This window comes from Lottia gigantea (genome assembly GCF_000327385.1).
Source record: "Lottia gigantea unplaced genomic scaffold LOTGIsca_30, whole genome shotgun sequence".
In the NCBI taxonomy this organism is placed as follows: Eukaryota; Metazoa; Mollusca; class Gastropoda; family Lottiidae; genus Lottia; species Lottia gigantea.
This window is the reverse complement of record NW_008708987.1, coordinates 169,216-183,383: the sequence shown is the minus strand read 5'-3', so window position 1 is coordinate 183,383 and position 14,168 is coordinate 169,216. Positions and strand designations below refer to the sequence as shown.

Sequence of the window (14,168 nt, the reverse complement as noted above, 5' to 3'; positions counted from 1 at the left end):
AGCACACGTGGCCTCATTTTATTGTCCAATCTGAAAGACTAGATGTCAGCCTCACTTACCTGCATCACTGACGGGGAAACCACGTTGAAAAATCCGAAGGTATTATCTCAACCTATGTTGGGATTGAACCCTGGACCTTCAAGTTAGCGAGCAAGCATATTACTTACTGAGTTAGAGTTCCAACCAAATACCCAATAAACATAAAGAGTTCAGAAATTCTCTTTACAATCCCTTTAATAATAATATTAAATTTTAATTTGAGATTCACGAATAAAGTCTTCAAAGTCTGTCCCAAAGGAGTTTAAATACAGAAAACTAAAAGCTAAGCCATCACCGAGATGTTGTTACGATTAGTATCAAATGACGTTAGTACCTTACGCTATATATACTTAGTATCAGACTAGCATTATAGAAAAGCGCTTGGATTGGCCCGTGGATCTTTTTGGTTTCTGTATCGAACAGTGATCCAAACACCTATAATCTGAAATTAGGGCACAACATTTCATACACATCAATATAAGACTTGAAAAACAATAATTGAATAATTCTATTCAACATCTGCTGTCGTCTATTCTTTCATTGAATAAATTGGAAAGAAAAAAAGATTTTTATGGAGAATGGATAAAAAATAATGAATTGATAAGGTTTTAAGCCAAAATTGCCAGATAACAAACTGAATATGAATGTTTGGTAACTAAAAATTAATTTACTGTTAGACATTTTCAATTTTATGATCAGAAAGAACAAGCTGACAAGTTTCATCATTATTCTGCTAATTCAGGTATCTTTTCAGTAAATTTCAATCAGGAGAAATGCATTCAACTATCCAGAGTATTCTTGATAAATCTATTTAGTGGATAAATGCAAAACTTTTTCACAACTTAAAGGAATTTCAAAAGCAAATTCTGGAATTTTGGAAAGTACAGGATTAATTTTGTCACCTCATCCAAATGTGGGCAAAGAAATGTAATTTTGGGATCAATGAAATCCTGTATGAAAATCAATAATTTTCTCAATTTGGTAATAATGCATTTGACTGCAAAAAGTTATATTCCAAAATTTTTTTTTTTTTTTTTTCGGATTTCCTGAATTAGTTAGAATGCTTTTAACTGTAATTACACTAATCATAATTACTTTTATTCAACTCTGAATATGAATTTTATGAAAGGCACAAATAAAATCTAAGGGAACTATAAACCAATACTAATTGGTAATCTAATGTAAACTAAGGGGTAGTGAACTGTGATATAACAAAAAAAAATGTCTAGAGAATACAGGTCAAAATATAAAATTTACCTCTGTAAAACTGAAGAATAAGCCAACTCCTCCAGTCACTGAAAATGCTGAGTATATAGTCGTTCTTAGTTTATCATAACACGTGCTGCAAGGACAGTCAGCAACAGTGTCATTTGTCTGCTCTCCTGAACAACAATATGCTTTCGGATGACCTTTACAACAATCTACATTCTGAAAACCAAATATGAATATGTGGAATTACTGATAGAGATACCACTCCTCATATCACAAGGAAATATTTATTTGCATGTGTATTGTGATATCCAGTTCAACAAATATGATTCCTGTTGGAGAAACTTAACCAATTTATGCCATTGGTACATAAAACATATAACTTGATAGATAATAGTGTTATATGCATTGTTGACACTAAGCAAAAAAGAAAGAAAAAAAACAAACTATATTTTACTAAGATAACAATTTGAGTTCATAATTAAGGATCCTTTCTATCAGCTGGTCTTTGGACAAACCTCTTGGCATTGATCTTTTGACTGGAATCATGAGTGAAGATGTCTTATTCAAGGTCATCAGACTTTTACACGCTGATCGTGAACCCATAGCTGCCATTTGCTTGACGTAACCAAGTAAATGACATCACATAAAGAACCACTGCTCTAACTGACTGTGATATGGAACCTCAAAAGTTAAGAATGAATTTAACTTCATGTATGCCATTGATCGCATACTTAATGATCAGATTGTCAACGTCTGATGTTACTCCACAACTGAGCTTATTAACCATCACTCATTATAGGGAGTCCACATGGCTAATATTGTTTTGTGGTAAAGTATATTCATTACCAATTACTAAAATTGACTTACACCACAAGGAGGATGATTTAAAGGTACATGGTGTTGTTTAAATCCACAGCAATTGAAATTGTCCTGTACATTAGTTCTAGTTGCATTTGAAGCATATTTCCAACCTCTTTCAGCTAAATCATCTTTCTGATCAGGATTCACAGCTAAACAAGCACAGGCCAGAGAAAATTGTAACAAAAATAACAGGAATAATATTATCATATACTGAAGCATTGGTTAAGGAATTTTGTTGATATTTTTAAATATCATTAAATAATGAATTCATTTGCTCACTTTATGGAACCTTTGATGTCAATCAGTGTTTCTCAACTCTCCATTCCTTGTCAAATCTTCAAATCTAAAGGAATACTGATTTCTCGATAAATCTAGTGAAGATCAAGATTTCTAGATCAAGATCACTGAAAATCAAGGAATGGAGTGAGACTGAATATATTACAGTTTTAAATTGACACTATCATGATTACATGACTGACTGATAAAAATTTAAGGCTGATCAATAAAACCAGTTAGTAACTGAGCAATAAAATCACAAATATACTCAAAACAAGTCAACCATTCATGCAGAAAGAATACATAACATCTAATGTTAACATTAGAGTTGTACAAGTAGCTTGGGGATATTTTCACTCCAAATTGAATTTTATATTATCATGAAATCATAGTAAGGTATAATAAAGCCCATGACATTAGGCTATGTAAATTAGAAATTATCCCTAACCTTGTTTCATCACTCCAGTGAACATCCAAACTTTATTTGCTCATTTTTTGGAACCTTTGTATGCCAATCAATGTTTCTCAACTCTCCATTCCTTGTCAAATCTTCACATACATATATTTTGGTGAAAGGGGTTAAAAACCAAAACTTGGACAACTCTAGAAAGCACTGGCAAGGCATCAGAAATTGAAGAGAGTGTGACAATACGGCACCTCTTTGCCAATCAGAAGACAAACATACTGAGCTATTCCAATGCCTCATTTTGGTATTTTATTCAATTTTAAAGGAATGGAAGGACATATCAGACAAGCCTGAATATTCACAATATGTTTTCCGAAAGGATACAAAAAATAAAAGAACTTGATGATGCTTAATGGATCCAACCAGACCAATTAAAGCAATGAAAAATAATATTACACCACATAATATTAAACTACCAACTAGAGTTAAACTAGTGACTATAGCAGCAACTCTTCCATAAGCTGCAACACCAATTAATATTATAGACACCAACTGAAATATACAAATATGGTTATGAAATAAATTAAAGGCATTGAATGTGTAATAGGGATGCTGATTGATTTGCATCATTCCAATATTCAGTCAAATGTCTGTGGTTCTTGCAATTCCACAAAGAACTAATGAAAGGCAATTTTAAAACAGACATCTGAAAATTGGAAAAAGTCATATACATTGCCTTTCAGTTCCATTCAAATAATCAAGAACAGCATGATTCATGTTCAGATTTGTTACCAATGTTACTAATTATGCAAGATATTACATACTTTGAGAATTTGCTTTCTCAGTCTTTGAATCTGAACATGAGAGAACTAACAATTTTGTTAGATCATGGATGACAAGTGTAGTCTAGTGCTCAAAAACACAAGAAGAAAAATCCAGATTTGTATCTTAATCTGACTGCTTACTGATTATGCATGTATCAAGATAAAATATACATTCAGAGACTAATGAGTCTGTAAGTTAAACAACATACAGTTTTTACAGTAGTTATTTAGTATTGATTAGTATTAAAATAGTTTTGTCCACACTGAGCAAGAAATGAAATTATGTTGACAACATCTGTTTCAATCAACTGATCATTACTAAACACCTGCTACCAAATAGATACTTGTTACTAAAACTCTTATTTTCACACTTGACTTTTATGTTTTGATAAGAAAATTTCAAGATAAGGACTCTTGCTTTTATGAGATAACAATTTCTGACTCTTATTTCTGATTCTAGGCATTTGTTTTATTTCTTTTTTTTTTAAATATTATTCACAATAAGTAAGACAATTTTATGGAAGGATAATTTTAGAATATTTATTGCTTTCTACTTTTCAATGTGGTTCTCACAATCATTATATTCCTGATGACAGTCTGAGAACCAAATTGAAACATTTTTAAACCAATAAATAAGCTTAGTCTAGAAGTATCCATCCATAATAATTGTCTCATCTGTAACTTGTGCTTCTAATATGCCATTGAAGGATTAATATTCACATTACACAAGAACTCTCATGGCATACAGTGAAATTTAAATGAGGAGATATCATCTACAAATTCAGTGGTAACTTTATACTTGAAGCAGATGTTTTTATATACCATACCAGTAACATTTAACAAAGCTTTAAGTTTTAGATCATTGAAGTAATACTGAATAAATAGCAAAAACACAATCATTGATCTCTGACAATAAATTGCATAATGGAAGCTAGGTTACTATGGTAATGGATTTATATAAGCTTTTAAAGCTTGTTTCCAAAACCATATGTATATATATATGTATGTAATATTTGTAATTCTTGAATAAATATTGTTTAAAAAAAAAAATATATAGTTTACAAATTTTTTTGAAACATTGGACATAAAATAACGTGAATTTATAAAAGCTTTAGGTTTATTCTAATACTGTACTCCACTGGCAAATTGTAGTTCTAAGGAAAGTCTAGCCATCTGTGTTTTACTGATCAATAGGATGAAACATAAAATGAACAAATGATTACATCAATAAATTTGTCCAATACAATAAATAGTCTAATTTAACATTGATGTCTTGTGTTTTTTTTATAAGCTGATATCAGATAATCTACAAAGATGTCATGTTGCATGGTCTTATCATGAAATACACACTTAATCCATATGACAAAACATTTCCATTTAAACAGGAAATAATAGACAATTTCACTTGAAATCACATCTTATTTTAAATCCTAAATGCATCTCAGAGATATTCATTTGCTTATGATTTATATTGTAATTTTATAACCTGTGGACAACTTGTAGCTATAATGTCCCAAAGCTCTTAAAAAATACTAATACATAAGCTTATACCGGTACTTGTATATCAAAGGCATGGTTAGCCCCTTCAGTCTTATAAGCTTACTCAAAATATAAAAGCCTAATTAATAACTGTGTTGAAATCAACTTTTAGAGAAAAAAAAGAGTTTTTATACCGGTATACAGATAATAAATAATGGAATTAAGCATAAAACGTTTCAACACAATTTACAAGCCTTACTTATAATATGTCGTAATTGTGATATGTTCTCCTTGTTTCTAAATGTCATTCTAGTCTGGTAATAATGGAGTAATTTTCGAATTGAAATATCTTTGACAGACTCATATGACAGAATATCAAATAATGTTGACAAGTTTATTCTCAAATTGGACCTGAAGCTATTTTATACATGCAATAACACACTTTTCTCATGTTATTAGTTTTCAATGTCCTGTAGATTTTAGCTAGATCAAAGAATACATGGAATCAGTGACCCATTTAGTGGTTAATTACAATAAAATAAAAATGTCCATTATTCCTAAATTGCCTTTTAGAACATTGTTAGCATTTGCGAAATTATAGGAAGAGATGTTCAAACATAAAGGGCGAGAACATTTTTGCTGAGGAAATTTTGAAGCATATCTAGGCCTGGCAAAAATCTAGTCTTATTTTGTCATAATAAATGTGACATTGGAGACTATAATCGATGTCCTACAATACTCAACTACAAAAATGATAAAGCTTATCTTTAACTCACAAGCAACTTATTATTGATGGTCACAAAATGAAATCTGATCATTAAGAACAATATGCCTACCTCTCAAGTCTCAACACCTTAACTGTAAAGTAAATCCATTGTTTTATGAGGCCTAATAACTTTTTCGACAAGCAGAAGTTGCCCTGCCAGAGATCAAAATGAGTGTCAAAAATAGCACCAGGATCAAGTGCCTTTGCTTTCCATTTTTCATTGACAAAGTGTATAAGATTCCCTTTTTCATACTTACGATGTACAACACATTCAAAGCAGCGAGTGTATTCTTAGAACAGGTAAACCCGCCGCACACCATTTCGGGTTTTTATTAGCGTATTTAACCAATTTGTCCAAATTGATAAAATAATGATCATTCAATATTTTGTCAACGATGTCGGCTGTCTGACTAATTGAAAGCCAACTTCTGTAGTTTCGAATTGTACCTTCACTTGATATTTTAACCAAATAAATCGAATACATTGCAAAAATATAAAGTTCTAAAGGCCAAAACGTACTTCCTAAAATTTGGGCATGATTTATACTTTCAAAATGATAAAATTTCAAGATTTAACAAACCTAGAGCTAGAACATAAATTTTCGCATCTGCACCTAAACCTTAAGGGGAGCTAATCTTAGTTCACAGTGGTAATGATGAAACTTTATTAGTTATGTAAAATATACTTTTGGTTTTATTATAGAAAATAACAAATATGCTAAAATGACAGATAAAGATTCCGATCTAAGCAGTGGTGTTCTTATATCACCTACCCAGCAAATGCTGTCATCGTGTTCAGGGGCTGTTTTAACTTCTATTTTTGGTAAGATAAACCCTTACACTCTTCCACTGGCTCCAGTTCCTATTTTCAATGATGTTGCATTTTCATTCCATTCAGTCATTTTCTAGTTCTGAAACTCTAACATAAATTTTAAAGTTGGTGGAGATTAAATTTTAATTATCTTAGATAACAGTTATTATTCACCTTCTAGATCATTTTGTTTTTAAAATTCTGTAATATGCAACAATGCTTTGCACTGTTGCACTTTCACCCTGCCTATCTTCCTGTTGAGCTATCGTCCTGAAACTTAACAGAAAGGCACTGACACATGTTCTTAATATTCACTGCCAATTTCAGACAATTCTAATGCTTTCTTCCATTCTATAAAATTATACTATGGTTGGACTAGTTACGTAAATGTATGAAGGTAAAAGTATGAAAGGATCTATATGAAATGTTCTGTAAGGATTTTGGTATATTCTCCTTTAATTTTGATAAATTTTTATTTTTCAGTAACACCGCTAGATGTAGTAAAAGTCCGACTACAAGCTCAACAGAATCCTACAGCAAAATGTTCAGTTTTCTTCAATGGGTTGATGGATCATATTTGCGAACTGTGTGGAAAAAATGGGCACACAGCATATTCACATGGCTGGACTAACACAAATCCAGCTCGTTATTCTGGTACCTTGGTATGGTTTTGTGATTTAAAACTAGTTAATTTTAAAAACGATATCTAAAAAAAACATAGTAGACTAATTTTTGCTTACAAAGTTCCTGTTTGTTTCCTGGACCTCAAGAAACTTTGATATCATTAAAATGGCAGCCTTTTATTTGTATATTTGCATAATTTTATTAACCTTAGCTTTATCTTTGAAAGAAAAGTTTTTTTTATGAAATCTTCTAATTTTATATATTGGTTTACTTTGTTTTAGGATGCATTTAGACAAATCTTTAGAAGTGAAGGTATTGGTGCATTTTGGAGTGGATTATCACCAACTTTGTGAGTATTAACAAATTGTGACACATTTCTAGATTTAGAATAAAATAATGATGGATGAATCCAATGAATTTGTAATTATGACCAAATGCCAAAATCTGTTTTACTGCATGCAATGGAAAAATAAATCATCATAAGAAGATAACCCAAGCCTGAAAAATACAAGTACAAATACTCAGAGGCTTGATCAAAGACTATTTGACAGGCATGGGCTCAAGTAAGTCTTTAATCCTTCATATCTTTTTTTCTTATAGAGTGATGGCTGTGCCAGCTACTGTGATATATTTTACCTGTTATGAACAATTAAAAGGTGTTTTAAGATATCGGCAATCTGTCCTTGGTGATTGGTGGAAACCAATGATGGCTGGGGTTTTAGCAAGAGGTAAGAGATATTAATACCAAATCCAAAAACTACATATGTGACAAATTAACCATATTTTTTCAGAAATTTTTATGCCATCTTAAAGATATATGAATTTCGTCAATTCAAAAAACCATTTCATCCACGAAAAATCTGAATGATATTCTCAAGATAAGATACAGAGCAAATTACCCACTGACATGTTATTGGAATTGGATTTATTCAGTGCAGCATTTTCGCAGCTTATCAAAATTTCAGGTTAATTCAGAACGATTAAAAAATCCAATGAATTCTTTTTCAGTGTTTGCTGTTTCTGTGATTAGTCCATTAGAGCTAGTGCGTACCAAACACCAGTCCGAGAAAATGACATATAGAGAAATATTCACAGCTTTATTACAGAGAAGTAGACAACGTGGTGTGATCTCATTATGGATTGGACTCGGATCTACTTTACTCAGAGATGTGCCTTTTTCAGGTTGGATTCTTTTTGTCCTGACCTATATTAATTGAGCAAATCTTATACATAATATGTTAATTTTTTCATCAGGGTACATTTCGTTGTATGGATTTGAACCCTTGTACTGTATATTAATGGCCCTCTTCTGGAGATAAACCCTATCACAACAAATTCGCAATAACAACATTATAAGGAGAAATTCATCAAAAGTCAAAGACCTTAAAATGTTGGATTGTCTAATTTGAATCCCAAGCAAACAAAATTGTATTTTTGCAGTCAGTGCTTCAGTATTTTTGATTTGTTATCAGCCCTCAAACCAAAATACAAAGTAACTCCCTCTTTATTTTTCAGCGGTTTACTGGTTATCATATGAAAGTGCCAAATCAAAAGTTTTACGAACTAGAGGTTCAAGTGAATTAAGGCCGTTTGAATCCTTTGTATCTGGAGCTGGTGCAGGCTCAGTAAGTTAACTCCCTTGTTTCTTTTTTATGTTTTTAGTAACTGACAAATATTCATGTAATTCTTCTGTTGATAGGGTATAAAATCCTAGTTGATCATGACTATTTGGTTTTTCATCTTAAAAATTATTTGAATAATGGGCATATAGCCATAATGAATAATAAGTGTGATATAATTATAACATTAAAATAATATTCCAAATTTTAGAAATTTTTTGTGAAACAAAAGCTGATCAATCTTTCTCTTATTATCATGTTTTTCTTATGTTTGATACTTTGTCTTATCTTTGTAGATAGCAGCTATTATAACTAATCCATTTGATGTGATAAAGACTCACCGACAAATTCAGTTAGGGGAGATTCCCTCAGGTATAGTAATTAGTGATCCTGATGCTTCTAGAATTTTCAGAGCAGGACATATTTTCAGTGCATTGAACTGCTTTGATTTGTGTTCTAGATCACAGAGAACTGAATTAATGAGAAAATATTTGATGGAACAACCAATATTTTGACTTATTGAGCACATACAGCAAAATCAAAAACTTTCATCCAATATTTCTTTTTTGGAATGATGGTTTCTTGTGAAAAGTTCTTTATGATCATTAGCCATTATTCATTATCATAATTTTATAATAATTCGAGCAATAAGTTTGTAATAATAATAATAATTGTTTTCTGGTTTACAGATAAGAAGGCTGGTATATCGACATGGAGGTTAATAATACAACTATGTCGTCAAAATGGTTTCTCTTCGTTATTTTCAGGTAAGGTTATCTTTTTTATATGAATAAGTAGCAAGGAGAAATTAAATTCTTTTCGTCACAGGTTTAATTGGTGGTGTACCATATAACAGAACATTTTAATGATTTTCACAAAACCTTGATTATAGAATAAGACTTCAGGCATTTCTTGGTTCAAATATGGTGAAAGTGACCCAGGGGTTTGTTTCACAATATTTTAACTAATCATACAATCCAGATTTTAAGAAATTTAGTCATCTGAATGCTTGATACAATTGAATTTCAAATGAACTTTACCAATCATATATCTTCGTCTTCAGTTAAATTTTGTGAAACAGGCTCTTAAAGACACTCAGATAATATGTAGATTTCTATGTAAAGACATTAGATGCTCAATAATGATTTCTATGTTATTTTTCAGGTATTGTTCCTAGGATATTTAAAGTGGCTCCAGCTTGTGCCATTATGATTACATCCTATGAATATTTAAAAACTAAATTTTATGTTGCAAATCAAAAGAAAAGTCTTCACATTCATTGAATTCTGTGATGTATGTGTGGATAAGAGTGTATTTTTCTAAGAGAAATCAATATCTAGTAATCAATTGAAATTTAATAATATAATTTGGGCCTGTTTGAGCTTATGACAATTCCATGAAGTGAGCAATGATGGAAATTTTCAAGACAGTGGCATTAGCCTGCTCTTTTTCTATAACCAACTGTCAAGGGATCTTTAATGTACACAGCCTGTAGCTTATTGGGTTTTAAGTTATTATCCCGTACTAAACGAATCAACACCAACCCCTTTGACCTGCATCACTGACAGAGAAAAGCTGGGTTGAATAATCAGAAGGTACTTCTTCCTTTGCTGGGATTGAACCCTGGAGCCTCAGGCTAATGAGTAAGCGAGTGTCTACCTCACCAAGTCAGAACTAGTCTCTGTGGCAATGAAGGCTACAATGCTTTGTCATTATATTTTGAAGGATTTAGGGTAGTTGCTAACTTCGATTTTATCAATGAATTTTATTGTTATTATATTGTATATTGTTGGGTATTGATTCTGTTTTTTGGGATATTGACTGTTGAATCGGTTTTATTCATCATATTGATGATATAATTGTCAAATTAATGAATGCAAACTTGACAGTAGACCAAGAAACTACTGGCCTTTTAATTTTCATCAAGTAAGTAATATCTGGAATAATTTATTAGCAACAGTTTTCAAGTATTTCAATATCACTCTAAAATTGATGTATTGAGCACTCTTTTAACAGTAAAAATATTTTGTTATTGTAAATTTTGATATGATATAGACTATTCACTGTTACTAAAGGAATATTGAAAGGTGATCTGCCTATTCAAGGGATTATTTACCTCTGTAACCTGGTGCCTTATTCTTGATTTCTTAACTTAAATGATTTTAGTGTTAAAGGGGTTGTATTTTTAATGAATAATTTGGGATGAGTGACATCATCGAAGATTGTTTGTGGAATTGCAGGAACGACAGGCATCTGATTGAAAACTGGAATGGTGCAATTTGATGCTATCAATGTCTTTGATACACATAGACATTTTAGAAAACCTCTTGACGACCCCTTTAAAGTAATGTATGTTTGCTATTTGTTGATTGTTATTAATGGAAAAATTTATACAGGTATAATTGAAGATTTCTGATGTTTGTCTTATTTAAAAAAATAAACTTTGAACATCTCTAAATATGCTTTCATTTAAAGACTGATTGCATTTTTATGTAATTTACTTCATTAATTCATTGATCATAAAACCAATTTGTGTGATAAATTTTTATGTCCTTGTTATTATGATCATTAATTGAATTACCATTGTATATTGTGTATATATTTTACTATGTAAAAATCTGCAGAAACCAATGGAAATAAATCATATTTGAATTGTAATGAGTTTAATAGTACTAACAATAAGCAATGTAGCCAACTCCCAGTAGTGTTATCACCTAAGGCCCTTTGCGATTAGTGACATCATAAAACGCTTAGTTTCAGCGAAAATTGCAGGAACCACAGACATCCAATTGAAAATTTAAATGGTGGAAAGCGATGCTCTCAGTGTCCTGGATACACATACAAAATTTAGAAAACCTCTTTACAATCCCTTTAATAATGAGAGAGATAGTATATAGAAAGGGGTTGTAAAGGTGATTTCTTAACTTTTTATGACTATCAGCGCTCTTCTGTCAGATGTCTCTGTATGTAAAGTGATATACATAATAGGTATTCAATAATATAACATTTCACACATAATATTGATGTAGAGCTGCTGTCTCCGTGAGTCACTGACATACTGAGCATGAATTTAGAATTAGTACATAAAGCTGAGCCTTTTAGACCTTTATCAATAATAAACAAGGTAATAAGGATGATATACATTTATGAACACATTACATGAACCAAGACAACATTCACAAAGACTTTTCCATTCTCTTCTCTTTAGCTGTTTTCTTCTTAACCGTTTCTTCTGATCCGAACATTTCACTGATGGTAGGTGTTGGTTTAATAATAGAATTTTCCAAAGAAGTTAAAATATAACATAGTTCTGGTTTTGTATTGTTCGTGGGATATGGAGCATTTTTAGCTCTAAAATAGTCTGAAGGTGCATGACACACAAATTCCATAAATTCAAGTTTTCTTGGAAGATCTTCCTCTGGTCCTGAAAATATAAAGGAAAACTTTAAATTCGAAACAATCCAATTGCTACTTTTGGAAAAGAACAAGAAGAAAAAAGCAGTGATGGAGTGATAAAATTTCATTGTCTTCTACACTTAATGATTTCATATATTTCACTTTCTTGTTGATATCCCATGCCGTAAAGGTTACCCAGTTTCATCAGCAGATCTTTATCATTTTACCATGGCCGTTGCTTGAGATAATTTTTAATAAAAATATTCACTTCAATATAAAAATCTTACCCAGAATATAAGTAGATGGGTCAAACCTATCTGAAGGGCTGGATTGTGTTGGTAATAACCAGGTTATTACAGCACTCTTTTCATTATATTGATCTTGAAGAATCCTCGAAGTTGGGCATAAAATACGCCTCCACCGTGTCTACTAATGATACAATATCACCAACTTGAAAATACATTTCCTGGAGATAATCCTGCCTAATTCAATTCTGAATCTCAGAATTGTCCTAAGGTCCCGGTATCTTAATTGTCTTTGACAGGAAACAATTTGTTGTACATTGGTAAAGCGATGAAGTGATATATGCAAATGGCATGGGCTTCAGGCAATTTTAGCAGTAGAAAAAATCCCAACCGAAATAAATACCCTTACATCAGGGAACACACTCTCTCCCCTGACCACAGTAGCAAGGGGGCTTTTAAGGGTGGCGGGAATGAAAAATCCAGTTTTATTTAATGAAATAATAAAAGTAAAGGGCAATTTTGGGGATTAATAAGGGACAGGGACTCCATGTCATACAGACAGTAGGCAGTTTCAACCCCCCCCCCCCCCCCCACCCTCAATCCCCTCCCATTTTTTATGTTCCACACTTTAGAGATTACCTTAATAAATCATGACTTTATTTCAGTGCTAAATTTCAAATTACAAGTGCGGAAACTTACTGTTTTCTTGAAAATTATTCTCCTTCCTTTCCCCTTCGAAGACAGAGGTTTGTGGGAGCCAGCAAATCGGTGCTTAGATGGTTTGATTCTGGAGCTCTTTCTCACAGCATTTTGATTTGATGATGAGCCATTATTACGTCCATTGCCATTACTACCATTATTCGATCCATTTCCAGTTCCATTCCCGCCATTGCCAGTTTTATTATTACATGAAAGGCAAAGAATTTCTCCCTGTGGATTCTTTTTCCACAAATTTGACGTCGTAGTTTTACAAGAGATGCAAACTGGCTTTAATCCGAGAGGCATAATGCAAATTCTTTGTCTTTTAAATAACCTTACAGCTTCTTGTTTACTTTTTGTGAATTTTATCGGCCATCTTTTTTTCATGGAACACGATTTCTACTCTCATACATAGAAGATTTAACATGGGAGTTAACTCTGATCGATTCAAATCGACTCAGACAGCATTTAAATTGTATTTTTCAAAACAAAAACCCTCATATTACTAATTCTGAATCAAATATATAGTTTTCAAGTTACGATTACATTAGGGATTTATTTAATAAGTGATATTTAGCATTATCACTGAAATAGAAAAATAATTTGTGAAATGGGAAGTAACTCTTCATATCAAAATCCACTCAGACAGAATTTAATTGATTATTTAGTGTCTCACTAAGTTTTCCAGCAAGGTGATTTTTTCTGAGTTAACTTTTTATCGATTATGAAAAAGGATTACGTTGGTTTGAAATGTTATACATTGTGCATAAAAAACATGTAGCCTAAGAACTTTTTATCCCCAGAGATTGCCAGAGAGTTAATTGTCAGAAAAGTTGAAACATTCCAGATACATCGGTTTTTATATTGACTAGGCTACTTGAATATTTCATGACATTAGGCTATAACTATAAT

At 31.7% G+C, this 14,168-nt stretch overlaps 3 protein-coding genes across 3 annotated transcripts; 1 reads left to right on the top strand and 2 right to left on the bottom strand.

Moving 5' to 3' along the window:
- Positions 1-406: 406 nt before the first annotated feature.
- On the bottom strand, positions 407-6,183 carry LOTGIDRAFT_119219 (hypothetical protein; the record flags this gene model as incomplete). Its single annotated transcript, XM_009057439.1, has 5 exons — positions 407-481; positions 1,297-1,448; positions 2,121-2,322; positions 3,179-3,346; positions 6,121-6,183. 5 exons carry the CDS (start codon positions 6,181-6,183, stop codon positions 407-409), a joined length of 660 nt encoding a protein of 219 aa, XP_009055687.1.
- Positions 6,184-6,492: 309 nt separating this feature from the next.
- Positions 6,493-10,199, top strand: LOTGIDRAFT_232578 (hypothetical protein; the record flags this gene model as incomplete). Its single annotated transcript, XM_009057438.1, has 9 exons — positions 6,493-6,685; positions 7,157-7,335; positions 7,579-7,646; positions 7,898-8,025; positions 8,306-8,479; positions 8,813-8,922; positions 9,213-9,288; positions 9,606-9,683; positions 10,081-10,199. The coding sequence occupies exons 1-9, from the start codon at positions 6,586-6,588 to the stop codon at positions 10,197-10,199; spliced, it is 1,032 nt and encodes a 343-aa protein (XP_009055686.1). The 5' UTR covers positions 6,493-6,585.
- A 1,893-nt stretch (positions 10,200-12,092) lies between these two features.
- On the bottom strand, positions 12,093-13,562 carry LOTGIDRAFT_178504 (hypothetical protein; the record flags this gene model as incomplete). Its single annotated transcript, XM_009057437.1, has 3 exons — positions 12,093-12,340; positions 12,600-12,738; positions 13,257-13,562. The coding sequence occupies 3 exons, from the start codon at positions 13,560-13,562 to the stop codon at positions 12,093-12,095; spliced, it is 693 nt and encodes a 230-aa protein (XP_009055685.1).
- Positions 13,563-14,168: the final 606 nt, after the last annotated feature.